Below are 27,635 nucleotides of genomic sequence, written 5' to 3' on the forward strand. Positions count from 1 at the left end.
TTTAAAAACATTATTACATAAACATTTTCATTTTATAAAAGCATCGTATATATATTTTCCATCTATTACTCCCATCCAACAATAAAGCATGTTAAATGATGACAAACATCAAACAGCCCAACTCGAAACAGACAAGGCGATATGCGCAATCTGTCTGACACATTGCGACGAACGAGTATACCTTTCACCATGCTTCCATTCATTCTGTGCTGCTTGCATCGCCGCATGGTTTGACATTACTTTGAAATGCCCCCTTTGCAAGACAACGCCGGCCAAGCTGCACTGGGGAGTAAATACTAGATTGGGGATCATAAATACCATTCAAATCACCACCGAAGAACATCAATCACACCCCTCGAACTCACAGCGCACATCGTCAGCCGCTAGACCGATGCCCTTTGATATTGTTTCATGGAGGACCGCTCTGAGGAATGTTGTCAAGAATGTTACTAACGTTAAGCAACCGACTGGAGGCGAAGAAAGCACTGACGGATCGAGTTCAATTACTCTAGATGGAACATCAAGCCCCGAAATATCAGAATTGTCCAGCAAGGCTTCACATAAGAGGAGTAATGGTACAGACTTGGAGCAACGACGCAAACGACCTCATTTTTCCTCCGTTACGCGTTCACGTTCACGATCACGGTCTCGTTCACGATCCAGGTCTACAACGCCTATTGATAGCTATCACCACGACTATGAGTCCCCATTTCTCTACTCTTCAACGTCATCGCTAGCCCCCACCGACTATACCGATCCAGGCAATAGTCATGTTATGCAAGAAGAGTGTGAATCCTTGGATCAGGAAACTCCGTGTAGCCCTCCTACTCGAAGAGAGATTTACATTAAAGGAATGGCTCCTTACCCACCCAGTGAATATCCACTAGCGGATCGAATCCATGCCTCCGATATGGTGCTTTTATTACCTTTTCTTGAGCGTGATCTGGCAGTGTTGACGGATTCGGCTCCAAAGTCAGTTGATCCCATCATCATGGCTCATGTCAGCAGTCTTTTACAAATACATTCTAGGAATCAGGCTGACTCGAGATCGAGCTCCCAAAAGGATAACAAATACATAAGGAAGGCACATACATCGGATTCGAGTCGGTGGCATCCTATCATAAGAGAAATATCTCAGTGGGTGACCCTTACTTCAAATAACTCTGGCACGACAGAGATGGCTATGGCTGAACTTTTTGTTCAAGAAATGCGTCGAGTTGTACATAAGCGATGGAAACTTGCTATATGGGATCATCGTGTCAAATATGAAGTTATATCGTAATACGACTCTTTCTGAAATAGCATTAAAAACAGCTGCAGCTACAGGTCATGAAATGCTTTTTTTTTTTTTTTTTTTTTTTTTAATACATATGACAAGAAGACAAGAAGTCGCCACTAATTGTCCAAAAGACGAAAAATTCAAAGGCGTGCGCGGCCCGCAAGGACTAAAATGCTTTCATTCGGCCCAAAAGGTTCATAACGACCTTGAGTCCAGCAGAATAAACGATCATCAACCTTAGACAAATCAAAGCCTTCCTTCTTGAGTGTAACTTTTTTGTTCTTGAATGTTCCTGTAATCTCAAGCTCTTTCTGGCAGATACGTACAAATCGCGGGATTGCATAAGAAGGCAGATGCTTTCTAACATGCTCACCTAGTCGACCCATGAACTCTTCAAGAGCTTTCTCATTCAACTTCCTGTTGTCATTTAGTATGAGGTCCGTATTCTGTTGCTCAGTTATGGTAGTAGTGATGGCAATAGAATCAGCAACATCTGTAGTAGTAAGAGCAACTATGTTCTCGCACTCTCTAAACCTCGGCATTGCATCTTTATCGACAATCACCAGTTCCCAAAAGTGATCCTTTAAGACAATGGCCACCATCCCTGCTCGACCATCATGATTAGGAATATTGACTCCATATACTGCGCATGCGGCGATACCATCCATACAACCCAGTCTATCAGCAACTTCAGCTGTCGAGACATTTTCTCCCTTCCATCGAAATGTGTCGCCAGCACGATCTGCAAAATACCAGAAATGATCCTTTGAACGATAGAGAAGATCACCAGACCGCATCCACTGATCACCTTGTTGGAACACATCCTGAATTAGTCTTGCTTTAGACATCTCTGGCTGGTTAAAGTAGCCAACATAACGTGTGTAGCTCTTGTTGTTATCAACCATGCTGATCAACTCGCCCGTCTCGCCCGGTACACACTCAATACAAAACCCGTTCTTGTCCTTGATCAGCTCTTCATTGTCAGTATCAACTCTGACAAGTCGAACCCCCGGTTGGATAGTGCTATTCAGACAACGGTATTTTTCATGCCATCTTTTATGTCAGTACATATTGAATAAAGCCCAGGAAGCTTTTTTTTTTTTTTTTTTTTTTTTTTTTTTTTTAAAAAAAAAAAAAAAAAAAAAAAAGTAAAGATGATACAGTTTTTGACAAAGGTTCACTCAGCTACTCACCGAATGAAAGGCCCTCGGAATCTATTAAGTTAATAAAGGTTGTTAGAAGGTGCTGTGCTGTATTGATTTCAGAGTGGTGTCTCATTGTCAGGCACCTTACCCTACAGCGCCGGCGCCATCCTCCCCTCCGCATACATTGAATAGAGCGCTTGAAGCCGCTGTCATGAGATTTTTAAATTTATATTATTAATATAATCCAAGCCTAAATGAAGTTTTTTTGCGTTTTTTTTTTTTTTTTTTTTTTTTTTTTTTGTTTTTACCTTCGCTCATTGAATAGTATTCGAAAACGTTGTCAATGGCAAAGCGGTCTTGAAACTTGAGCCAGACGTCAGGGCGTAGGCCATTGCCAAGTACAATCCTGACCTTATTTGCTTTATCGAGAGGATGTTCCGGCGTATTTAAAAGGTATCGGCAGAGCTCTCCTATATGTATAATCGCAGTTACTTCTTGTTCTCTGACTTATATATATACAGAAAGCTAGTTAATATACTTTTATACTGGTATTTTAATATATGGATGGATCTGCCATTGTTGTTAAATAACATACCTTCTTTCCAGAAAGTCGAGGCCGAGAACTTTCGAGCTAAAACAACAGTGCCCCCTGTTATCCAAGTATGAACAACGCCAAGAATGGCTTGAGTTGAAGGAAGAAAATATATATATATAGATATTAATAAATATTCCTATTCGTATTCATGGTAATTATTAATGTCAGCAGCATGAGGCATAGTCATTACCTCCTGCTGTGTGGTATAAAGGCAAACAATCATACAGGCGATCCTTCTCTGTAAGTTTGGCAATGGCTACGCAGGTAGCCACAATCACTGTTTGTTCAATTGAGAATAGAGAGTTATTAGTGTTGGGGGCCATCCTTGTTGGTGTTGTTGGAGCCTATCTAGAAAAAAGGGGATAAGGCAATGCTTACATGTGCATCGCCCATGGTCCATGACAGCTGCTTTTGGAAGTCCGGTGGTGCCGCTAGTGAATATAAGACCTGCTGGGTCGCTAATATCCACATCTTTTCGAGACTCTCGTGGGAAGCCGGTAGCTTCATATCGTTCCCAATCCATAAAACCAAAAGGCTGTGGCCCTGGTCTCGATCCATACTGATAAAATCGTACCAACACCTCCTCTTTTGGTGTGATTGTATAAAGGGAGTAACCAAGATCATCTCGAATAGCCGAAATAGACTCTTCCAGGATATTAAAGAATTCAAAGTCAAATACAAAGAATTTCGCATTTACAACCTTGAGCGAGTGTATAAGACCAGCTCCGGTGATTTGGTTGTTGATAAAGGCTGGTACGGCCTTGATCTTGAGCAAAGCCAGCCAAGAGAAGATAAAGAGAGGAGAGTTGGCCATGTACATGGCCACACGATCTTTGGGACATATTCCTTTCGAGATATACCAGTGTGCCATTCGATTGGATGCTTGTTCTACATCTCTCCAGGTGTATGTGCAGCCTTCAAAGACAATGGCAGGCGCGAAGGGACGGCGATGGCATTGATCGTCAAATCGGTTGTAGAGACTGATATCGTTGTTGGCTATAAGTTTTTCGAGCCTAATGGTATATTTGATTGGTGTCTGAAGTTGAGTGACATTTTTGTGTATGGACAAGTACTTCTTTTTGCCTGTTCTCATAAGACTCACCAGTACTTATTTTTCATGCCCGGAATGCCAAATTTTAGGTCACGCGAGAATCGGGTCCTGCCATCGAAATAGAAACCTGCAGATAAGAGTGCTAGCGCGCTGGTGGCGATAGAGATCATTGCGTTCTTAGCTTTTAAGCTTTTGTCTTCGTAAATAGTGAGGTTTCGGCAAAAAGAGCAGATAGCCTATAGATATGTAGAAAGAAGACGAAAAAAAGAAAGGGAAGGAAGGAGGAAGCTGAGTTCTTCTTATTTCTAACAGAGTGATGATCTTGGGGCTTTAGTGGTTCCATTTCCTTACTCCTCAGCCACGATCATACTGTGGAGGCAGTCGATAGGATGAGTACTCAGTGAGACTTACTATCGAGAAATTAAACAAACTGGACTATAGCTTATGGCAATGAGATGTAAGTACACCTCTCATGTGATTAAATACAGGATTCATGTGCGTCATCACTGAAATTCTGGTAGTATTTAGCGCGATAATGCTTTGCCATTGTTGTTATTGTTGGTGGCGGTGGTGTTGTTGTTGATGTTGATGGGCATTGGGCATTGGGCATCGAAGTGCGCGGGTGTACGTTCAACGTGAGCGCGTTTGTCTGCATTGCTTCGATTGATAGTAAATCATCGTCATTATCATCAAACGTGTCACACAGACCAACAAAAAAGTTGATGGGCGTGGGCTCAAACTCATTAATGACGTTCTTGAGAGATGGTTTATCTTTCTTTCGTCTTCTTTCTTCCTCCATTTAATTTATCATTGCCCATTCTTTTTTTTTTTTTTTTTTTTTTCTTCTCCTAATTCAATCTTTATTTTTGAAAGTGAAATTGCAATCTCACCATGCTCCCCACTGCTGGAATCACACAGATTTACACCTTCCCGGACACTGGCGCGTTGTCGCAGGGCCTTGACAAATATGTCGCCAAGCTGTCTGACGAGGCCATTAAGCGCCACGGCAAGTTTACTCTCGCGCTTTCAGGAGGATCTCTTCCCAAGCAGCTGAGCGCTGTCCTCAAGCATAATAAATCTATCGACTTTGTAAGCAAACCACAGTCGGGTATCTAGGAGGTGGCATCTCATATTTCTTCGGCATGGAAAATGTGCGAAACTAAATAGTAAATTTTTTTTTTTTTCCTCTCACATCTCTAGTCTAATTGGATTGTGTACTTTGCTGATGAGCGCTGCGTTCCTCTGGACCACGAAGATTCCAATTACCTACTTGCTAAAAAGGAGCTTTTTGATTTTGTTGATATCCCAGAGGAAAACATTCATACTATCCTTCCTGACCTAGATCTTGCCAACAAACCATTGGCGGAAGCTCAGGAGGCGGCACAGGAAGCCGCAGAGGATTACATTTCGCAACTCGCCAAAACCTTTGCTACTAAAGACTCTGTCCGTTTCCCAGTCTTTGACCTAATCCTGCTCGGCGTCGGTCCTGATGGCCATACCTGCTCACTTTTCCCAAATCACGAGCTTTTGAACGAAACCGCAGAATGGTGTGCCTCGATTTCAGATTCGCCGAAACCACCACCATTCAGAATTACGCTCACTTTGCCAGTGCTTAACCATGCTCATCATGTGGCCTTTGTTGCTGCTGGTGAGGGAAAACAAGATGTGCTTCATCACATTCTAGATAATCCTGGTCATTTGCCTGCGCAGTTGGTTAAGCCCAAGACTGGTACTCTGAGCTGGTTCCTCGATGACGCAGCAGCAGCTAAAGTCACTTCTGCCACTCAAAGGGGTCTTGAGCGACTTTAAAAAAAAAAAAAAAAAAAAAAGCCTTTTCATTTTTCCCACATCACATTCCCTCAGCAAATAGCAATGTTTCATTCCTGAAGGTAAAAATAAAAAAAAATAAAAAAAAAAAAAGTTGCATTTTATAGGATTGGAGCAGCATTCTATGCTGCCAGTGCTCTACAGAGTTACTGTTTTGACTCTTCATCTAGTAATGAACAAAGTACTTTGCGCGCAAAGTCTACATATGGCTCTCGCTTCATGCCCAGGAGGACAGAATCAACTTGAGTGTGTTCCAGTAAATATTCCACTGCAAACTGCTCGATGGACTCGCCTTTAAGATCAATGCCGCGATCCGTTAACATCTTAGTGACCCGTTGGGTCTCTTGTGAGCGTACTTGCTGATGAAATACTCGAACAAAATGATCCAAATGTTGCACGAGGTTTTCTACTTCCTCAGCACTTGGTTTTAGGGAGATAGGCTGAGAGAGCTGTGATGGATTAGATTTTTTGTCCGAGTTTGTTTGCCCTTGGTTTTGACTATGGCGCCCCTTGTCGCCTTCACCGTCTGTGAAAGCTTGTTTTTTATTCTCTGGCGCTTGTTGAGATCTAGGAGACGATGATGGTGTATGGAAGGTTTTGATTGGGCTGGCGAGCTCGCTATGTAGTTGGCTCTGAATAGAGGCGCCTTCCATATGAATAATTGAAAGATGATTTGTTTGAAGTGATGCATCCAAACCTTCAATCATCGTTCTGAGCCGCTGCATTTTATGTTGCAAATACTCTCGTTGTTGACCAAGCCTGGAGAGAGCCTCAAGTACCTGAGCTTTGGCTTCTAAATAAGTTGGCGACTGTGGTGCTGGATAAGAAGCAAGCCGGACAGGGTGGTGGTCTGGAGACATAGCGTTCAAAGGGCGATTCAAAAATACACTCAAGCCTTGAGCTTTGGCCCATTTCGCAGTTGTTTGGACACCCTCCATCTCCAGGAGGTTACCTGGCATTTGAAGGAAACCAAAACCATGAGACGTCCTAGATAAAGTGTTAGGAGTAGCAGGTGAAGGACGAATGTGGTCCTCAGACCAAGTTCCCTGCCTTGCACTATTGGTTGTCGCTACGCCTTCTACCTTGGGCCTTAAAGGAGTCCTGTGCCTTCCGGCCATTGTCCCTTGAGCTTGTTTTTGTGCTCGCACTCTTTCCGAAGCCGTAGTTGCGATCTTGACCAGATCCTGATAAGGCAAAAAGTGCCCGTGAGAAGGCTTCAGAGAAAACGAATTACTGCTGATGCCGTAAGCTCGAATACGTCCCCTATCAATCTCCCGTTCTAGTTCCTCGAACAAGAGAGCTAAGCGATTTAGAAGAATCCCTTGGTGCTCTATGAAAAATAGATCATATTGATTAAATAAAAAAAAAAACTAAAATAAAAAAAAAAGAAAACAATAAAACCAGGGAAGAAACACTGATAAATGATAACCACCTACTTTTTACATTGGACTCTGGGTTATTTACATTGGTCATGAGATAATATTCAGGATTGTGGACAAAGAGAATGTCCACAAATTTGGTTTTCAGTCTTTCTAGAGAGCGCGTAAGCTGATCTCTTGAAATGGTTTCAGCAAACAACGGAAAGACCAAAATGAGATCAGCACGTGTATGTTATTGTTTGTTTGTAATCACTGTCAAATGGAGTTGGAGTGGATATGAGCGCATTTGGATATCTGAAAGAGACAAGAAGCAATCTTAATTGACCGATGAGGGCTCATCAATCCGAACAATGTCCTCACCTCATGAACTCGGGGTGGATACAATGATAGCATTCATTGGAATATTCCACAATCTCCTCTGGAGGAACTCTCTACGTTGTAAGTGCAATGAAAAAAGTAAATGGGTATCGTTAAGAAGTGAGATTGTGGGAAAACCTTAAATAAACAGGATTAAATAGATGGTTTTGTCTCCGCTTCTTTTATTCGTGCCGTTTACTTTGAAGACGCCCTCTGACAACAGTCGCATGTTCTCGTTCTGAATATAACCAAATTTCGTAGCAATGACCAGTTCGTCTCGTGTTAGCGTGTTGTGTTGGGGATTGGAAAGAACCTATTTACCAGCATAAAAAGAAAAAAAAAGAAAAAATTAATGCATAGGACGATAATGTTTTCTACAAAGTCAATAAAAGAGGAATAGAAAGCCATTTCTGTCATTGCCTTTCCAATAAGCTGCTCGCTTCGTCCATTGGCATAGTTGGTAGAGGTATCGATGAGTGTGATGTTATGTCGAGGGTCTTGTTGCCGTTCCAATGCCTTGTAGAATACACGCTCATGCTCAGGTACGCCAAGAGCGAAGCGATAGGTACCAATACCCAAGCGGGAGACAACACGTGAGACTGAGCTTGTCATTGAGTTATTCAGCCTAGAAGGTGATAGGGTGATGAAGAGGAAGAGGGAAACAGGAGGCTAAAGTTGGAAGGAAGAGAAGAGAAAAATAAAAAGTGCCCTTTTAGTGGTTACTTGCATACATAAAGTGGACACAACAGTCTCACCCAATGACCTGAACTTTATTTGGATTGGCTCGCCAACCAGAGGAGATTTTAATCACTTCTGCACGTTTTCCAAGTCAAAAGTAGTCTAAGTAATTTTATCGCATTTTTAAGACCTCACTAAAGACTTAAAACTATTCCACACTCTGTTAATTGGGAATCGTAACTTGCACTAGGCTCGAATCCAGTCAGAGAGGGAAGCTTGCATCTAAACGTGCAAGCCAAATTTTGTTGCAACGACATTTTGCTTGCACGTTTAGATGCAAGCTTCCCTCTCTGACTGGATTCGAGCCTAATAAAGCACCACAGCTGACTAAGAAACGATCAATTGGGCCTTTAATGGTAATTTTTTTCGTTTCGCGAGATCTTTTTCGCGCTGTTTTCGAGGGCTAGATAACACACTTGGCGTTCTGAGTCGTTCTTGTGTCTGTGCACAAAGCCATTGAAGTAGTTCTGCAGCTTACCATTTCAGCTTTACCTTTTAATAAATCTGTTTGTAATATATTTTGCAGGTGTTCCTTGTACTTTATAATGTTTTATTTTCAATGAACGCTGCAATAGGCTCAAAGTGTAAATCTCATCATAGAAGAGGTTCATTTCAGTAGCTTTGAGAGCACCTATTATGACTTGTAGAAGGTCAACATCACTTCTCCCTTGATCAATATAGCTTTTGCTAAATTTGAGTATTGCTAGGTCATTACAGTCCTAGGTTAAATACTAAGACTAGCGAGGTCGTATGCAATCTCAGATCCTTCACTTTCTGTTAATTAATGCGGATTAAAGTTCATTCTCACAGAGGGAATAGCACGATATCACATAAATTTCTTTCGAGTAAGTAAGACGCAGACCCTTTGCCTTCTGAATAACATATTGTCTATGCTGAGAAAAGCGTTGGGATACAGAGTCGCTGCTGCCTTTACGGTAACCTTTCATTGAAAACAGCGAAGCGTATGAAATGAGTAAATACGATTTGTGAATGACATTCAGCAAATAGGCAAATAAGTTGATAGTGATATTTCATCTTGCATTCTTCACTTGAGGAAGCTTGCTTCTCATCTCGTAGAGAAGTCGATTCTTGAATAATATTCAGTCCCGGTAGTGCAATAGGCCCTATCGAAAGACAGAGACATAGCCTATAGCAAAGGCAATTAATAACTATTATGAGCTGCATCTTACTATCTGAAGATAAGAGTCACCCTAGACTCAATATTTATCAGCAGAGAACTTAAATCTGTAAGAGACCCTGCGATGGCAAGGGTCATACTCAGCTTTAAGGCATCACCTGGGCAACAACAAAAAAAGTGAGTATTGCGAGTAAACACTTCATATGCGTGTATGTCTCGAAAGGTTATAGATAATTGCGAAAATAACATCGGTACCTCGTTCATGACGCTCTATTAACATTCAGTGTGTAACTGGAAATATAGTATCGTTTTATCCAAGTGCTTTGCTATAGAAATCGTAGAATAAAGCATTCCTCCTTAGATTTCTCTAACTTCGGCTTTTGCACTCTTCATTACCTTGAAAATACAAATAAAGTGAAAGACTAGCTAGTTTGAAAATAGAGAGTTCAAGAGAATAAATGTTATAAAATGGCTGTGACAGATTGATAATCAAATAAATAATTTGCTGCTATGATCCACTCACGATTATCTATGGCACCTAATATCTTTTTTCTTTTTTTTTCTTTTTTTTTTTACTAGACTAAGTAAAATAGAAGATAATTGACATATCAATTTTTTCCTTCTGTTGCTTCATTTTCTTCTATGCCTTCTTAGTGGTTTTTGCACTCGAGTCCAGTCCTCCCCAAAGGTAAACAAATGTAAAGATCAGCAATCCAATGCCCATACTAGCTGCGCTCGTATAGTAAGGCTTAGCTTGGGAGATAAAGCGAGGGTACTGGTCATGACGGAAGGGATGGATACCGACCGTTGTCACACTTTCAATGTAAGTGAGTCCAGGGCGCTTGTAGTTAACCGTAAATTTAAACACGCCATACTGATCTGGAAGCTGAACGGTGGTTGAAAAAGTGCCTACGATGCCTTCATCCTTGTCCATAGGACTTTCATCAAGTGTCTTGCGAATATAAGGGTCCAGCATGATCAATTCCAGCTGAACATCGTTCGCGGAGAATGCACGCCATTCACCATTATGGTACTCACTAATGTAGATACTGTAAGTCTATAGCGCACGAAAAAAAAAAAAAAAAAAAAAAAAAAAAATTAACATCACAGCATAAAACAGTATGAATAATAGATAGGAAAGAGATCGAGACCAACCATGTTGTCCTTGATGCGATAGTGAGCGGGCGCATTTTCCTCTCCAACCTTGTTGTGGTAGACACCAACGACATCAAGTACGGCTGTCTCATGGAAAACCCATTTGGTCAAAGCTTCGATGAATTGGCGGTTACCGGAGATGGTTCTATCGTAAGTAAATACATAATGTATCATAAAAAATGAAAGATTAAATCGTGTCAAAAAGTGAGCCATCTTAAATAGTCATTTTTGAGCTCTGGCTAAGGTCGAACGCCTTAGCCTGCGCCGGCTTCTAGCTTAGCCACAGTTTATATCTTAGCTACACTTACTCCTTTTCACCTTGCTTCGCAATGGGCTCAAAAATGAATGGATCTGTCAACATTTCTGTACTTCCCAAAAATGCGATGCGAGCGTTGTTGCGGGCCTGCATCACTGAGACTAGGCTAATGTCCTTTCCAGAGATGACGGGGTCCTGATCTGCACTCCCATTCAAGTTTACAGATTCCCACGAGTACGCCTCCTGTGGAGCCCAAAGGATTGGAGTTAAGAGTGAGTTGGAAGGGTTGACAGAATGAGCAATGCCACGGAACAAGATTGGACCTGGGATCTTATCTACAGGTATAATGTTATCAAGCTTGGCCATATGTGTTGCAGGGTTGATCACAATAGCGTCATGTTTCTCTTTTCCAAAGCCAGTGTCATAATTGAAGTGATCCAACACGGTCGTGAATTTGTTATCAAACTCAACATCGAATTCTCTAGAGAGCTCGCGAACAGTGTTTCCTAACTCTGGTGAGCCGGCCACCAAGAGATTGCCTCCATCCGCAACGAATCCGACAACAGCCTTTGCGCTCATTCCTTCAGGATATGCTGATGAGATAAAAATTAATAAACAAATAGTTTGGAGAAGACGAGCAATAAAAAGGGGTCAATTAACTGATAATATTTCTCTTGCTTCACAGCTTTTTTGCCGTTGCTGCTGCTGTTGTTACTGCTTCGATAGCAATGTGATATTTGGTATCCACCAAAAAAAAAAAAGTCCACAAACCTTTCATTTTTGGTGAGAGGATGAGGAGGTGATCGAATTGGCGCTGGCCATTCTTATTCAAAGCAACAGGCTGACTAACATCATGAAGGGTGAGGTTATACTCGCGTGCTATTGATGTATAGCAAAGGTTACAGGTGGGACAAAGAAACATGCGCTCAAATGTTAGATGGTGATTTGGAGCAATAAAAAAATGTGAGAGAAGGGTCAACATTTCTTAGCGCAATGCATTATTTCCTGTCCATTACCCTGGAGATCATTCCAAAGCTCCAAGTATACATGTGCACCCTCAACATCGTCCAAGAGAACAAGAGCGCGCTCTCCAGTAAGAGAGCTGGCATGGGCCATCAAAGCCAGAGCCAAGGTCGACAAGAGAACAAGTACGCGCATGACAGTCTTGATGAAAATGAGAGAAGTCCAGTATGTTAGTCTGTCAATCTGTCGGTCTTATCGGTCCGTCGAGTAATGGAAAAAAAGTGCCCGAGAGATGGATAATAACAAGAACGGGATGAGTGAGAGCGCGTCTTCTTCTTCGTGTGCTTCAGTGACTCGTGCTTCCCTTGTCTAATTTCAGTTACTTGATAGCCAGTAGTAATTGTCCAAGTCACGTCTCTAACGTATTTTGAGAGAGGTTTGTGCTGTACTCTCAGCATTTTGAGGTAAACGATCCAGTCTTTATCTCCGTTGATTGATCAGTTGAGTGCTGCTGCTTCGCTATGACCCGCGGATTGCAAAAGTTGCAAGCTAGAGCCAACGCTGAAAAGCGCGCAGCCGCCAATGCGCCTCCCAAGAGCCAACTGAAGGCTATGGTAGAAGGCAATAAATTCAAGTGCCCCAAATGTCTCATCATGATTGCCAATTACAAGCTGATCGTCCAACACATGGAGGCGAAACATCCCAAAGAGCCTATTCCACCAGAGTCCTCTTTCAATGTTTAATTTAACACATCTACACATCATTACACATCATTACACATCATAGTACCAACCGGTCCTTAGACATTATTAGAATATTAAAAAAATGTGTTTTCATTCAGTCCAACTTATTGTGGGTCTCTATTTATCGGCAGCATGCACTCTATCGTCTATCATATCTTTAAATTGCTGTGTTATAAACACACTGTTGGATGCAGACTATTACAATATAAACACTACGTATTTATCAGTTCAAAAGTGAGCTAAGAGATATACGGCTGCTACTGCCCCCACTTGACCCCTGTCCTTGTCCTTGTCCTTGTCCTTGTCCTTGTCCTTGTCCTTGTCCTTGTCCTTGTGAATGCGGGTCATATTGGCCAGTTGCTGGAGGGAAAATAGGGCCACGCTGATTAGGATGAGAGTTATATCTTAGATCAGTTGAATGTGCCCCTTGAATGTTATTTGAAGGATGATAATCCGGATGTCCTCCTTGTGTTGAATGATAGGATGGTTGACTAAGATGTTGATGGTGTTGGTGTTGGAATGACGATTGCTGGTAAGATGCATGTTGTTGTTGCTGTCCATGTGCTGGAGGCTGTTGTATGTGCTGTGTATGCTGTTGCTGATGGGAGTGCTGTGATCCATGGTACTGCGAGTGATGCTGTGCTTGCTCTTGCTTCTGATGCCATTGTTGTTCTGCTCGAGATGGGTTCATCCTTGGGTGGTCTCCTGGTTGTCCTGGTAATGCCGCTTGTCGATGCGATGTCTGGTACTGATGCTGCTGAAAGTGTTGCTGTTGCTGCGGTTGCACTTGCGGATGCTTCTGTGCTTGTTGTGGTTGCTGTGGTTGCTGCATATAGGCATCAGAAGGTGATCTATTGTGTGATCTTGACTGAGAGTGCTGAACAACCATATCCTGGGATCGCGAGATGCCATGACCTAAATTAGGATGCATCTCTTGAGGGTGTCGCGTCTGTTGTTGCTGAAGCTGAAGTTGCTCTCGCTGCACCATCTGGGAGTACTCCAAACTACCACGAGCGGGATGGGACTGTACCTGTGACGACAGCTGCCCAGGATGCGTCGGTTGGGAGGATATCTGTGAAGGATAGGAACCAGTGCTCGGAGATTGCCTTGGACGAGGCGTATAAGGATCTGCGAGTTGGCTTCGAGGCGGTGGGGCAATGTCGTAAGTGACAGACGGGTTCCTAGAATGAGTTCCTTGATGTTGTCCAACAGCAGCAGCAACAGGTGTTGGGATAGGCGCTGGTCCATGAGATGTGCTATATCCACCAAGAGCAGGTGAAGATCCCCTACTCCTATTGTGAGGTTGTGTGCTCAAATGATATGGATGTCCAGATGGACCAGGACTACCAACTCGTACTGGGTGGTCTCTGGATAGTGCATGCTGATCCATATTAATGGACGATGGGTTGGATACTGGGCCTACCATCATCGATATGCCCTGGTTCCCATTCAAAGAGTTGTTTCGTGAATGAGCTGCTGAATGGCGACTAGAAGTTACTGGGACCGGTGCAGGACCTGATGAGTACTGAGGAGGCTGATGCTGCTGAGGGGAGGTCACATGCTGATGAACTGAAGGCCCTTGTGCTGGATGGCGGGCCATTGGTTGTTGTTGAGGCAACTGTTGCGCTGAGTGGCGTGATTGAAGTATTTGATGTTCGTATTGTTCATATTGATAGCGCTGCGCTATTTCTTCCTCCTCGCGAAGTCGAGTATCCATTGGAGCTGAGGATACGGCTTGCTTTGGTTGGGGTTTGGCTTTCATTTTTACAACTGGAGCGGATTCTGCAGGATGCATAATTTCATGAGCTAGTGGACGTCCTTGCTTCGCCAAATGTTCCTGACCAGGATATGACTGCTGCTGTGGTGGGAGCACGTGTTGAGGAGAGGACTGCCGCTGAGAGTATCGGATTGTCCGAGAATAGTCAGTAGGCTCTTTGGCTGATGCTGGAGGCCCACCATAGCGATGTACATCAATTGAAGTATTTTTCGAATGCCCACCATACTGCGCTCCATAATCTGGCCCATGTCCCCATTCTATTTGGGCTTCCAGAGGAAGAGACTCGCGTGATTGAGGAAGGGATGGATCATGATGCTCATATTGATGTTGCAAGGCTCGTTCTTGCTGCACTCTCTGCTGCTGAATCTGTTGCTGTTGCTGTTGCTGTTGCTGTTGCTGCTGCTGTTGCTGTTGCTGCTGTTGCTGTTGCTGCTGTTGCTGCTGGTGCTGTTGCTGTTGCTGTTGCTGCTGTTGCTGCTGTTGCTGCTGTTGCTGCTGTTGCTGCTGTTGCTGCTGTTGCTGCTGTTGCTGCTGCTGTTGCTGTTGCTGTTGCTGCTGTTGCTGCTGGTGCTGTTGCTGCTGGTGCTGTTGCTGTTGCTGTTGCTGTTGGTGCTGGTGCTGGTGCTGGTGCTGTTGCTGCAGATAACGTTGCTTTTGCTGATACTCATACTCTTGCTGCTTTATCTGAAGATGATCAGCCTTTATCTCTGGACGTTGTAAAGGCTTCTCTATAGGCTGAAACACTCCACCTGGTGGATATCCTCCTGAGGCTTGGCGGTGATGCCGTGAGGACGATGAAGTGTAGTGCACATCTCCAACTACTTGACTCGGATGCATCTGCTCAAGTGGAGTGCCTTGACCGGATGGCGACCTTTGGTGCAGAGGTGGGGTGCGTGTCCCAGAGGGATGCGCCGCTGGATCTAATACTCCTACTTGATGAGCTGGATGGGTCATGTACTTTGAGTCATGGTTCAATTGTCGTGAATCAACTGCGTCCGTCATTTCTATTTGACGACGTTGCTGGGTCTCTAGGCTGCCAGAGTGATGCTCTGGGCGATATGCCGTATTCAGAGGCATGTGGGAGCGTGGAGATGTGGCAACCATCGGTGATCGCTCTTCTTTGAAAGCAGAAGGCGCCATGTGTATAGCCTGCTGTGGTTGCTGTTGTATTGGTGGTTGCTGCATCTGCTGAATGTGATGTGCTTGCTGCCGCTGTGGTTGCTGTTGCGTATATGGATGATGTGTGTCATATTGCTGTTGTAGTTGCTGCTGAATTTGCAGTTGAGGCTGCTGAGAGGGATGCTGTTGGGTTTGTTGAGGAGATTGCTGTGGAAGCTCTTGCAAGGCCTGATGTGGAGGCTGCTGGGAAGACTGTGATGCCTGCGTATTTGTACTAGCTTTCTTGTTACGCCCTGCAACTTTGATGTTCGAGAGTATACTCGGCGTTGTGTTAGCAGCTAGCCATTGAGGGGTTCCGGATGGAGTCCTTTGATGTTGATTGACAAATGTAGGCGGTGGTAACTGTCGCTGTTGCTGCTGCTGTTGTTGTGGTGATGGTATTGGTGACTGTTGTGGCTGTAGTAGTTGTTGAGCTTGCTGCTGAGATGTCTCTGTATGCTGTTGTCGTTTCTGTTGGTGCTCTTCAGCCTGATGCTGCTGCTGCTGCTGTTGTTGTTGTTGCAGTCGCTGCTGCAGAGCTGTTTGCTCCGAGGCTTTAGTTTGTTTCTTACTTGCTTTAGCTTTCATTTGCTGAATAGGAGGTGGAGAGTGCTGGAGGCGGGTACTATCCGTCTGTATTTGATCTGATTCGACACGCTGATTAACCTGGGCAAATGTAGCAGGATTAGGATAGTAGGCTGTTGGCATTGCTTTGTCTAGTTCCTGCTTCGTAGCGACAGATTCGTCATCCGATAATATTACAGGTTCCCGATAAAGATCCTGAGGAACAGCATTATCTGTTTGCTCTGCCTTGATGCGCTTTGATTTCTTCGCTCCTTTCTTGACACTTATGGCAGTCGGCCCCCCTTGTTCTCCATTATTTCTTAGTATGCTCAAGACAGATGAACTTTCATGAGGCGTGGCTCCTCCAGGCTGTGGCATATCCCTAGGTGGAATTGAGGTCCTCTCTGGAATATTCACAGCAGATGAGGCTGCATCGCTAGCATCATCTAGAATTTGACGTCTTCGCTTTTGTGGAGTCAAGCCAGAGCCCATCAGCTTTGGCTCAAGCTGATCCCCCGACACAGTGCGTTTATGCTGTTGCGGGGATTCGGGTAGCGTATGTGATGGGATAGAATCTGATGTAGGTTGGGTAGGTGGTCGATGGGTCTGTGGAACAGACGATTGCTCCAAGACTAAGTCCTGCTCAATATCGTCTTCTGCCTCCAAAGTGCGTCTGGGGTGATCCTGTACCAAGGGTTGCTGCTGCTGCTGTGAACTCTGTTTGGATTCTTGCTCCTGCTCGATCGCAGCAGCCGTGAACTTGTCGATGGTATCTTCAGCTTTCTGTTGCTTAACAGCATCTGGACTTTGGGCAATGATAGGCCGAATGAGGACACTGCCCCCTTCCATGTTCTCGTCTGCTCCTTCGTCTTCATCATGTGGCTCGGTATTAGTTGGATGTAACGCTGTGCTATCGAGTACTGGAAGATCAGCAGACGCATTATTTTCAATTTTTGCTCTATTTTTTTCCGTCTTAACAATGCCGCCATTCTTATCATCTTCGGTCGCTCCCACTACTTTTATGGGACCAGACAGTGTGGGGCTGATTAGTGGAGCGTCTCGCCTCCTAGAAGCTCGGCTTTGCATTTCTTTCTCAAAATCTCGCGCGTCGAACTCGTCCATGATACCATCTTTACCATACGCTTTTAACAAATGTTGAATAAAATGTGAGAGGAGTTGATGCGCCACAGTGTCATGTTCAAAGTTGCTATATGTTCGTGGAGTAAAATCGGCATTATTAATTCAGAGTGTTGTACATATTACCAGATTTTGGCAGGCAAGGCGGGAAGGCAAGGATTCATACCTCAAAGTGGTGTTGAGCAACCTGGTTGCGCACTTGACACCACTCTTGTAACCGTACACATCGCTGATTCTGCGTAAACTGATAAAACTTTTACAACGAACATAAGCCATGTTAATATATTGATAGCATGGCTTGATAAACATGATAAGAAAAAAAGATTCTGATTATCGCATACTTGTGCTGGATTTTCTGTGCTACATTCCTGTTCCAAAGTTTTGGTGTAGCCCCATGGCCATCTTTGAAAAACAGTGCTGGCAAGTTTGATCGGATATTTCTCATGATTGTCTTGATATTGCCAAATTGTTCCATATCTCGCGCGATTAATGCCACGTTCTGTATCAAGCTCGTGTTAGACAAGGCATTGTTAGCCTTTTTTGACGAGTGCATAAACATGAGTTGTGTTTCCAATGGCGGCACCCGTAAAGGGAATTGAGGTTTGTCATGGTTTAAATCGGGGATCCAGGGAGCACTTGATGTGACAGTACTTTTTGGCAAGATCAGGAGCACGAATTTCTCCGAATGATTATCATCGTCTTTAATTATCGGAAGATGATCAAATACGAACCAGGGATTAGTGCCACTTCGATATGTAGCTTTAAATGGTACTGACACTAATCCTTCGACATATATCGATGTAATTACCATGACGGCCATTCATATGTACTGGGGCAGAGTGGAATGGACTAGCAAAAAAATGGGATGCCGCCATCAATAGACCATACCAATTGCGGTCTGACTCGACAACATTGGAAAGCGAAGCCATGGCTGTCGCGAAACTAGGATCATCTTTAGGTAGGACGCTTCCTGTTGAGGAAATTAATCCTGATCCAGTCAATGAGCTAAAAGTGGGGCTGGAGCTCAACAAACCCATGTCTGATACCCCTGGCGCAGACAGGCTTGGCGAAGCTCCCTGTGAGTGAGAGAGCCTCTTGGATAATAAGCTAGCTGTTGTAGATGATGATGACGTCGGCTTTGGGTTCTTATGCTGTGAATCTTCATGTGTTCGCCTCCATTTTCGTAGACGTGTGCAATTCTTATCTGGATACTGCAATGCCACAATGGCAACCATAGATTCCTGTTCTAGGGCTTTATAGAGGATTGAGTACAGGTGCTGTTGGGATAAATTCTCGGAGGAGCCCCAAGATTCGATACCTTTTTCATTTTTTTTTCCGCCAGGAAATTTGACGGTATGCTGTTGGGCTGAAGAGTGAGATGGTTGATCTAATGGCATGCTATTTGTACTATTATCTTGATGGAATCCAGGCGACTTCGAGTTAGTAGAGAGCATTTTCGACATATGCGTCCCCCCTGGAGAATTGTTAAAATTTAGCTGAAAGTTTGGCTGATGGTGTTGGTGTTGATACTGGCGCTGCTGTGGAGGGAAATGGCTACTGGGAGGCGGGGGAGGCGGGGGATGTGGAGGAAATAAGGTCACTACCAGAGAGTCTTCTGGCTTTGGCTGTTTAATAGGCAAGGAGCTATCGTTATTTTCAATTGCCAGCTCTTCCTTAACATTGGTCTTAGCGATTGCGTCCTGTTCTTCAGGACGATCCATTACAATCCAATGGCGTGATATGACTGGTGGCGACCGCACGGCGTCTAGCTTCATGAAACCGATAATAGACAAGTCTGATGCTAGTGTCGATCCCTGGTTATGGAGAGTCTGCTTATGAATGGCTCCAAATTCCGATCTCGCTGTCCTCTTGGCTTCTGAGGGTGTTGTAGAGCTGGGTGGGGCGTTATCGATGAGTCCCTTCTTTCCCTGACTGAGAACTGGATCGACATCCATTATATTAGCATTCCCTTCACCGCTGCTTCCATCATTGTTTTCCTGTATTCTTTGCTCATTGGTCGCATTATTACCATCTTGATTGTCATTGCTATTGTAAGTGGAGTTGTTGTTATTGGTTCTGATGTTAGAATGCTTGGGCTGAGTTTTTAGATCGCCTCTGAGCCTCCGCTGGTCATCTCGTGGGTCAGGGTTGAGGCAGATACGGCTAGACAGATGACCACAGACAAGCGTGAATGTAGAACGTGAATCTTTTTTTAGCTCGGCTGGCATGGCTCTCTCTTTTTCCCCAGGTCTGAGAGAGTTGGAATGAAGATCGATGTGTTCACGCGCATCACCTTTTTTATTAAAATAGAGAATACAGTCACAAACGGTGTGCACGGGCGCTTTTTTTTTCTGCACGACCACATGTCACACTAAATGGAAACTACTTTGGTTCATGGGGTAATCTCATTTTTATTCCTCAAGATAAGGGACTAAGTTCAAATTCACAACGAGAAATGATCTTAGCGCTTTTCACTTTTCATGATCTCGGAGACTGCCGCTTCTCTTTTTAACAGTCGCAAGTATACGAGCACTGGCACCCAACGCCTGATCCCCTGCAATCACAAGAGGTCGAGTGCTCCTGGAAGGAGCGCTCTCGATTATGGAACTCCACTGAAGCTCGTCTCTGATGAGGCGCCACCTGCGCTGTAGGGGATCCAAAGCCAGCTGGTTGCATCCTCGGTGAGGCAGAAGCTGAGGCTCTGCGTGTGAGATAAGTCCTTGGAGGTGAGGTGGCAGAGGTGGCATTGATGTTTCCATCGCGGGCTGAGGATATACTCATGGTGGCCATATTGGCATGTTGCTGCTCCAATGTCCCATCCGTGGCTGAACATTGCTCAGACTGAGGCGGTATCTTGTACCGGGCACACTCTTCACAAGAGCATGTAGGGGGACCTGCATCCTTAGACACGGTATTGTGATGTGAAGCCGAGTGGATACACGAAGGATGGCGGTCGTTTATATCGTTCATGGTCGCAAAGCAAGTGAATTGGGGTTTGGCAGCGTGAGAGCTATGTATAAGCGTTGACAGTATTTTAGAGAGTAGGGGTGTAAATGAGATTGCAAGCGAGAAGAAGAAAATAGAAACGAAGGAAGGAGAGATAAGGGCAGAGAAATGTGCGAGCAAGCGGAAATAGTAAATCCTGATGTGTGACACCCTCCACGCTGTCTCACTTGCTGGCGAACCAATGCAGAACAAGTCAAATTATTACTTCTAGTGATCAGGTTTCCAGGCATCTGGATTTTTAACACTTTGAACAATTAGCGTCGCCATCATCGTCGACAAAGACCCCTTTGGGTATGAGACAGCCCTTTGGAGATTCTTCATTCTTGATAGGAATTTGATCTACTTTTTTTGGACAGAGATCTTAGTCAACCTTTTTTACATCCTCCATCTGACTAAAGAACCAATAGCCACTACTACAACTGCAACTGAGAAGCTCGTTAAGTGGCTTACATCAATATAACGAATTGCTACAGATCCTGCAGAAACCAGTACTTCTTGTTCTCGCTTTGGCTGTGGTATTCAATATCAATCAAAATGTCTCTCTAATGGTATTGGTCTTGATCACTAATATGATCGCGCTCTGCTTCTGTTTCACTAATGCCCCTTTGCTGTAGGGATTCTCCCTGGTTCACGTCTTACCTTCTTCGTAATAAAAAGAGAAAAAGCTGACGCCCGAAAACGAAGAAGGGAAATTAAAGGTTTAGATTATTTTTTCTATTTTTTTTTTTACATATAACAACGGTTAAGTATTCCCTTTTGAATGTTGTTCTGCATCTTTGACCAAGCCCTGTAGTAAGCCCTTGCCCCAAAGGGACGTTATCGCCAATTGCCTTGACAGTTCTAACGACTGATGAATCCACAAAATCACGTCCCACTTGCGTATCCCGATATTTTCAGAATCTCCCATTCTCTTCATCCTCTCCCTTGCAGGACATTCTTCAGCCAACTTGAAGTCGCACCATCCCAAAAGACTCACATGAATGCACTTGCTGTCATTTTGGAGAAGATTGGTATTATATTCACACCACAAAGGCGAGAATTACCTGCGGTGGGCTTTTGGCCTTGAGGAACACTCGTTTTCACATGCAATTAATGATGCAATTAATGGCTGTGTTATCTTTAATGCCTTGGCCTTCAGTCAAGATGGTGGTAAAGATTAGCCATAAAGGGTCCATGGTCCTTGACACTTTGACATTGAGGTCCAACCAGCGATGAAAATCATTAGTGATGGGTTTGTGACTACTGAGGATTTTGATGAACGATGGATATTGGCTATTAAGGATCGCACTGCGACCCTTGTCATTTACATGGCTGTCTTGAGGAGCGTCAACTTTCAGAGCATGAGCTCCAAGCAAACCAGAACTCATGATGTTTTCGAGTTCGTTTAATCGATAACTTCAGGATGAGGGCGGTTCCAAAGCCACTTTAACCACAACCAAGGTAAGAGTGAGGAAATCGACCAATGAGTATATAGCCAGTGCTTTTATGTGACGAACAGATGGGCTTGTCGCTATTCCATGGGCACGGTATCAGTCATAGCAATTCAGGATGAGAAAGTGGACCCGTAGAATAACCTATTTTTTAGTCTCGAAATAGGACTGATATGAATAAGGAAATAAGAACATAAAATTATCGTGTCACCATAATAAAAAAAGAGAGTAGATTATTCGCAAAGTTGCGCAACCTGTATGAGCCCTGGTTCTCGACTCCAGTCCAAAGTGTATTACATCTTTCTATTTATTAGGGTTAGGCTTCATTGAATGCGCTCTATCGCTGTAAGAATGAGAAGATCTTTGGTAACAGAAATAACTTCTTCAAAAGTGGTATAGTCCGTTTCATTTGGTCGCGATCCCTTATATTTTTTGAATACTCTCGAGTGTATTGGCAGCCAATTGACTCGCTTGTTGCAAGTGCGTCATGTAGTGAGATGCCACCAAACCAATTCAATCATGACTTTTAGATTAAAATATATGGTGCCGTGACCAAATGAAATGGACGAAATGTAGAATAAAATAAAGTCTACCTATCAGTGATGTAGCATATTTTTAAACAAACATGACGGTGAGACCACAGTGCGACAATTAGTCCTCATTCTTGTGCCCTGTCTTGAAGTAAGGCCCTGGCATATGTTTAACACCCAAGGTAGGTTAGTGATGAACAACAATCTATTCGGTCATCATCATTTCTAAGTTCAGCAGGGATGCTCTGCCTTATGTTTGCATTATGGATATTATCTTGGTCCTCCATCACCGCCTTCTTCTTCTTCCTCTTCTTCTTCTTCTTCTTCTCCTTAATAGCTTACCACAGTGATAGCCCTACCTATAATAAACGTCAACGACAATCACTTATTGTTCGTTTATATAATATCATCTTGATCACTTTTCACCTCACCTTGTTGCTCACATTCTCATCATGGCAGATGCCAAAACAGATGCCAGTGATACAGACGCATCCGTGTCGACGTTCGTCTCCTCCGTTGTCTTCTCATCTGCGGTCACTTCAGCACTCTTCCTCGCCTTTGCGATCTTTCGTACTAGATTTCCACATGTTTATGCCCCCAAGACATACATTGGTCCAGAGCATGAGCGATTAACTTCTCCAGTTGGGGGTATCTTGGGCTGGATTCGTGCCTCTTTAAAACCGAGTGAACCAGAGTTCATTGCGCACTGTGGACTGGACGCGTACATGTTTATCGAGTTTTTAAAAAAGTCCTTCTTCTTATTCTTGATCTTTACATTCTTTGCAATACCAATCTTGATCCCCTTGAACTGTGTGAACCAAATTGGACTCGTCGGGCTGAATCAATTCACAATCGGCAATATTTTGGACCAGAAGCGCTTATGGGCCCATGCAATTCTGACGGCCCTGTTTTGTGGAGCGACCCTGACCATGGGGATACATAGTATCCGTCACTATATCAATCGTCGCCAAAATTACTTGATGAGTGAGCGGCATACGCAATCCTTGCAGGCAACTACGATCCTTGTCTGCGGGATCCCACGTCACGAATGTAATATAGAGACACTTTACAAGATGTTTAATGTATTTCCTGGCGGTGTCAAGCGTATCTGGATCGCCTATGCTGCTCCAGAACTGCATAAAGAGATTACTAAACGAATCAGTACCACCAACAAGCTAGAAGCTGCAGAGTGCAAGCTCCTTAAAGCCAAAATGAAGCAGAATGACAAAAATGGCAGACGGACTTCCTACTCCTCCACTAATGCTTTAAACCGAGACACTGAACGCCATCAGCAAACACAACAACAGCAACAGCTCTCGGATGAGGCGTTCCCATCAACGTCGCGGCCTCACCATCGTTCAGCTGCTTTCCCAATGTCATTGTTCGCTAAGAAGGTTGATTCGATCCTTACTTATCGATCAGAGCTCTCGAATATGAATGCCTCCATCATAGGGAAGCAGCAAGCAGCTCTAGCAGCCATGCGTGAAAACCAAGAGGAAAACCGAATGAGGGCAGCATTTATTCAATTCAACCACCAATTGGGCGCACATTTGGCCACACAGTCCGTATGCCATCGGAAAACCTTGACAATGGAGCCTCGATATCTAGAGATCCATCCAAAGGATGTGCTCTGGGACAACTTAGGTTATAAATTTAAAACCAGGAATGTTCGACGGACAGTTGCAATAATATTGGAGGCTGCGTTAATTATCTTTTGGGGGGTTCCAGTAGCCTTTGTAGCATCAATTTCCAAGTTGGATGCCATTGTTAGATTCGCACCGTTCTTAAGTGGCGTATACAACCTCCCTAAAATCGTCGTTGGCATCATTCAGGGTATTTTGCCTCCTATTGGATTAGCGGTCCTGATGATGATCCTACCGATAATTCTCTACCGTAAGTATATATGTATATATATATATATATATATATATATTTTCCGCCTAGTACCTTTCATATTGAGCAAAGTTCTTCCTTTCAGGACTGGCGCATTTTGGAGGTGAGGTTTTAGCGACACAAAAGACTCTTGCGGTTGTTACGACCTATCACTGGTTCAGCGTAAGCCTTCTTGTCATTAATTGCAATGTTTATGTTGTTGTAAGCATTGTTCCGCGTAGAGGTTATAGATGTTTTTTTTTTTTTTTTTTTATTTTTTTTTCCCATACCTAGGTGATACATGTATTATTGGTGACAACTTTGGCGAACGGTATTTTTGCAGCTGTGCAGGCTATTAAAGATAATCCCAACAATATTATGGAAATGCTTGCGTCGACATTGCCTCAGGCATCGACTTTCTTCCTCAGCTTCATCCTGTTATCCATAACCAGGATCCCATTGTTGTTGCTTCAACTCGGGCCTCTGATCACATATCACATCGGCAAGCGGCTCACATCTACGCCGCGCAAGATGTTTGCAACGGAAACAGATTTTGCCTCTGTTGATTGGGGAATGACCATCCCTGTGCATACAATCGCCTTTTCCATTGGTAATAAGATAAAGCTATTCATTTGAGAACTTTCCTGATCAACGTAAAAAAAGCTGATGTTAACATCTCAATATATTTATTTATTTATTTATCTTAATCATAATAATAATCGCTCAGGTTTGCTCTACTCAACAATCCAGCCACTCATTTTGCCGTTCATAACTATTTATTTTGGACTATACTATGTGGCGTTCCGGTACATGTTCCTGTATGTATATCGGCAACCGTTCAACTCAAGCGGCTTAGTCTTCCCCAGAATTGTGGATCAAATGTATATTGCAACAGTCTTGTTTGAAATTGTCATGCTGGGGATCTTTGTCCTCCAAAAGGCTACTGGACCGTCCATTGTCATGTTCATCGTATTAGTTGTTAGTCTCATGACCATCGTCATTAGCCGCAACAAAGTCTTCAAACCCTTGATCAAGTATATTCCCGTGACGGCATTCGAAGCCAGAGATGTCCAAGCTGCTGAGAACGGAAATGCGTTGTTGATGACATCGGGCCACCGTCGGGACTTGACAACAGCATCAGAAGCGTCAACGGCATCAATAACAGCAGCAACAGGGGTAACAGGGACAGCAGGAGCAGGAGCTATACTATTTAGAGGTACTAACGATAAACCCGCGAATATCTTGGAAAAAATCAATCCTATCCCAGAACAAGAGTCATTTTACGAAAAGATCCCCTATAAAGACCCGACGCCGCCTATTGTGGAGCCTGAGTCTAGAAAGACCTATTCTAATAATAAAGTCACAGAGGCCCCTCATACTGCTGCTAGTGATGCAGAAGGCAGGTATGGACATAGGCGTCAAGGATCAAATGTACCAAGTCGATCTTCATCACCATTACCTTGCATCCGTGTGGAAAATACTGAAAAAGTGGAAACATCGCATCCGACCTTTGTTGCTCCCATGAGCGCCAACACTACTATGACTCAGTCCACTGCTCCCTCAGTTACGTCCGGCGTTATTCGGTCGACTACATCACATGCAACGCCTGGAGCGACAGGGTATTTGAGCCTACAAGGATCTGACAACGGTGGTGGAGTACAAGAAGGAGCCAGCTCAAGTCTTCGGGTCCTCGGAGCAAATCATAGTCTACTGTCAACCTCCGGCCTTGACGTAGGGAAGGTGGTGCCGGAGATACTGACGTTTGTAAACCCGGCTCTGTGGCGTCAAGGGCTGCCAATCTGGTTACCCAAAGACCCAAGAGGCTTTGCAGAGCTAGAAACAGTCGAATTGAACAACGCAGGGATGCCCTGCACGACCGAATATGCGACCATGGATAAGAAGGGACGTATCTCAGTAGAAGTAAGGAGTCAAGAGGCTGCACCTGGTGATGAGGTTTGGGAATGATGAAAATGATGAAAAAGAAAGGTATATAGAAAACCGTTCCAAATAATTAAGTTGTTATTGAACATCAATTTATTGAATTAATAATTCAATTTTCATGTGTCGTTCTTTTATTTTTTTTTTTAAAATGAAAGTAAAATGAATTCACACAGGGATATCCCAAAGGCCAGATTTCCTTGCTGAGGTACAGCATTTTACCACGTTCGGGACACATTTCGGGTGGGTCTTGTAGCCGCAATCTAATATTAAAAGGAGATATCAGTTAAGAAATAATAATAAAAATAAAATAAAACAATGTAATGGCAAATTCAGCATACCATCACACTCTAAGTGTTTCGAAGACCACCCAGGTAAGACTCCCAGCCTCTTTTGACAGACATCGCACTTTGGCAGCAGCTGGGTTGAAAAGACAACCAACGAGAATCGATGTGGAAAACCGGTCAAAGTCTTGGTCCGTCGCTTGACTGTTGGTGCTAGCTCAGGTCCTTGGGGAATATCACTGGGTTTGTTCCTATCCTTGTCTTTAGCCATCCCTCCTCGCCTATCTGTCTCTTCGTCCTCATGCTTTTCTATCGGTAGCAGATCCAAGTTTGAGATACCACGCTTTGATAACAATACACGCTGTTGCTTCCCTTCCTTGAGCGACGTATGTTTCCTGAGCATGGTAATAGCAGTACGGTTATTGTTGCCTGAGAGATCTTCATTTGGCTGATGCTGCTGTGTGGTGGTATAATGCCCAATCCAATGCCCAAAGCCACCAGTACCACTAGTCCAGGTCTTGGCTCCCATAGCGGCGATTAGATTGCTTGTCATAGTGCCGCCAGCCCCAATTGCATCCGAGGCGCTTCCCAATACACTGTCAGACATACCACGAATCAGACCAAGTCCTCTATACGGTGCAGGTCCTATGTCTGTATCCCTATCGATATTGCATTCGTCTTCTCCGCTATCTTGATCCTTACTTTCAGGACTTGGTGTATCTTTGATGTTGTTTTCATCATGCTCCAATGGCACAGCAGATAGAGAAGAGGCAGAGGAGCGAGATGTTGATTGTGAAATTGTAGTAGCAGTTGTGGTGGTGACGGTGGAAGAGGAAGAGTCCTCTGTGGAAATACGAGGCCTGTCAGCAGAATTTCCTATTGTGCTCTTCTCAAGTGAAAGTGCATCTACAATAGCTATTGGAGTCGACTGTTGGTCAGTAGATCCTTTGGTTGTATTTGCGCGGAACAAGATGCTGGACTTTGAAGGAGGCGTAGGTGGTGTGGGCGGTAGATCTTGATCTTGGACATTTTCTTGCTTTTTTTCGCCTGTTATTACATGCGATTCTAAGGACGGAAGAACGGCGCTAGTATCGCTGTCTTTGCTGTTGTCGGCTCGTTGTAAAAATGTCTCAACAAAGTTGCTATGTCCAGTATTGGAGACAACAGCCGAAGCGGTTGCTTGCGATAGAGACGTCCATGGGTTATCATAACCTGCTATGGCAGGCGATGATAGCCGGGATATCAGGCTTGGCCGTTTGAGTAAGATGGTTCCTCGCTCTTGCTCTTGACCCCCGGTTACATAGGACTTGGAA

General features: G+C 43.9%; 9 protein-coding genes across 9 annotated transcripts; 4 read left to right on the plus strand and 5 right to left on the minus strand.

The window, feature by feature from the left end:
• The first annotated feature begins 44 nt into the window (after window positions 1-44).
• Window positions 45-1,337, plus strand: BCR41DRAFT_348744 (hypothetical protein). Its single transcript, XM_022023356.1, has one exon. It carries the CDS (start codon window positions 89-91, stop codon window positions 1,280-1,282), a length of 1,194 nt encoding a protein of 397 aa, XP_021883911.1. The 5' UTR covers window positions 45-88; the 3' UTR covers window positions 1,283-1,337.
• An 82-nt stretch (window positions 1,338-1,419) lies between these two features.
• BCR41DRAFT_333531 (hypothetical protein) lies at window positions 1,420-4,112 on the minus strand (the record flags this gene model as incomplete). Its single annotated transcript, XM_022021894.1, has 7 exons — window positions 1,420-1,692; window positions 1,870-2,332; window positions 2,573-2,630; window positions 2,733-2,930; window positions 3,020-3,106; window positions 3,210-3,296; window positions 3,398-4,112. The coding sequence occupies 7 exons, from the start codon at window positions 4,110-4,112 to the stop codon at window positions 1,420-1,422; spliced, it is 1,881 nt and encodes a 626-aa protein (XP_021883912.1).
• Window positions 4,113-4,902: 790 nt separating this feature from the next.
• Window positions 4,903-5,879, plus strand: BCR41DRAFT_319579 (hypothetical protein; the record flags this gene model as incomplete). The annotated part of the gene is made up of 2 exons (XM_022021357.1): window positions 4,903-5,159; window positions 5,271-5,879. Exons 1-2 carry the CDS (start codon window positions 4,962-4,964, stop codon window positions 5,877-5,879), a joined length of 807 nt encoding a protein of 268 aa, XP_021883913.1. The 5' UTR covers window positions 4,903-4,961.
• A 111-nt stretch (window positions 5,880-5,990) lies between these two features.
• On the minus strand, window positions 5,991-8,310 carry BCR41DRAFT_348747 (NADP-dependent oxidoreductase domain-containing protein). The gene is made up of 5 exons (XM_022023357.1): window positions 8,054-8,310; window positions 7,833-7,946; window positions 7,637-7,707; window positions 7,334-7,452; window positions 5,991-7,227 (listed from the first exon to the last, which is right to left on the minus strand). The coding sequence occupies exons 1-5, from the start codon at window positions 8,243-8,245 to the stop codon at window positions 6,044-6,046; spliced, it is 1,680 nt and encodes a 559-aa protein (XP_021883914.1). The 5' UTR covers window positions 8,246-8,310; the 3' UTR covers window positions 5,991-6,043.
• Window positions 8,311-10,149: 1,839 nt separating this feature from the next.
• BCR41DRAFT_393889 (Dolichyl-diphosphooligosaccharide--protein glycosyltransferase subunit WBP1) lies at window positions 10,150-12,078 on the minus strand (the record flags this gene model as incomplete). The annotated part of the gene is made up of 5 exons (XM_022028596.1): window positions 10,150-10,566; window positions 10,665-10,809; window positions 10,973-11,513; window positions 11,692-11,799; window positions 11,937-12,078. The coding sequence occupies 5 exons, from the start codon at window positions 12,076-12,078 to the stop codon at window positions 10,150-10,152; spliced, it is 1,353 nt and encodes a 450-aa protein (XP_021883915.1).
• A 257-nt stretch (window positions 12,079-12,335) lies between these two features.
• On the plus strand, window positions 12,336-12,724 carry BCR41DRAFT_348750 (putative zinc finger protein). The gene has a single exon (XM_022023358.1). It carries the CDS (start codon window positions 12,405-12,407, stop codon window positions 12,624-12,626), a length of 222 nt encoding a protein of 73 aa, XP_021883916.1. The 5' UTR covers window positions 12,336-12,404; the 3' UTR covers window positions 12,627-12,724.
• BCR41DRAFT_420178 (hypothetical protein) lies at window positions 12,719-19,517 on the minus strand. Its single transcript, XM_022029859.1, has 4 exons — window positions 18,071-19,517; window positions 17,604-17,961; window positions 17,429-17,515; window positions 12,719-17,332 (listed from the first exon to the last, which is right to left on the minus strand). Exons 1-4 carry the CDS (start codon window positions 19,488-19,490, stop codon window positions 12,850-12,852), a joined length of 6,348 nt encoding a protein of 2,115 aa, XP_021883917.1. The 5' UTR covers window positions 19,491-19,517; the 3' UTR covers window positions 12,719-12,849.
• An 87-nt stretch (window positions 19,518-19,604) lies between these two features.
• Window positions 19,605-20,352, minus strand: BCR41DRAFT_348752 (hypothetical protein). Its single transcript, XM_022023359.1, has one exon. It carries the CDS (start codon window positions 20,230-20,232, stop codon window positions 19,771-19,773), a length of 462 nt encoding a protein of 153 aa, XP_021883918.1. The 5' UTR covers window positions 20,233-20,352; the 3' UTR covers window positions 19,605-19,770.
• A 2,601-nt stretch (window positions 20,353-22,953) lies between these two features.
• BCR41DRAFT_284046 (hypothetical protein) lies at window positions 22,954-25,174 on the plus strand (the record flags this gene model as incomplete). The annotated part of the gene is made up of 3 exons (XM_022020258.1): window positions 22,954-24,171; window positions 24,395-24,710; window positions 24,828-25,174. Coding segments are annotated over 3 exons (1,881 nt in total), but the record flags the coding sequence as incomplete, so codon positions are not given.
• Between the last annotated feature and the right edge of the window lie 2,461 nt (window positions 25,175-27,635).

Source organism: Lobosporangium transversale (genome assembly GCF_002105155.1).
Source record: "Lobosporangium transversale strain NRRL 3116 chromosome Unknown BCR41scaffold_8, whole genome shotgun sequence".
In the NCBI taxonomy this organism is placed as follows: Eukaryota; Fungi; Mortierellomycota; class Mortierellomycetes; order Mortierellales; family Mortierellaceae; genus Lobosporangium; species Lobosporangium transversale.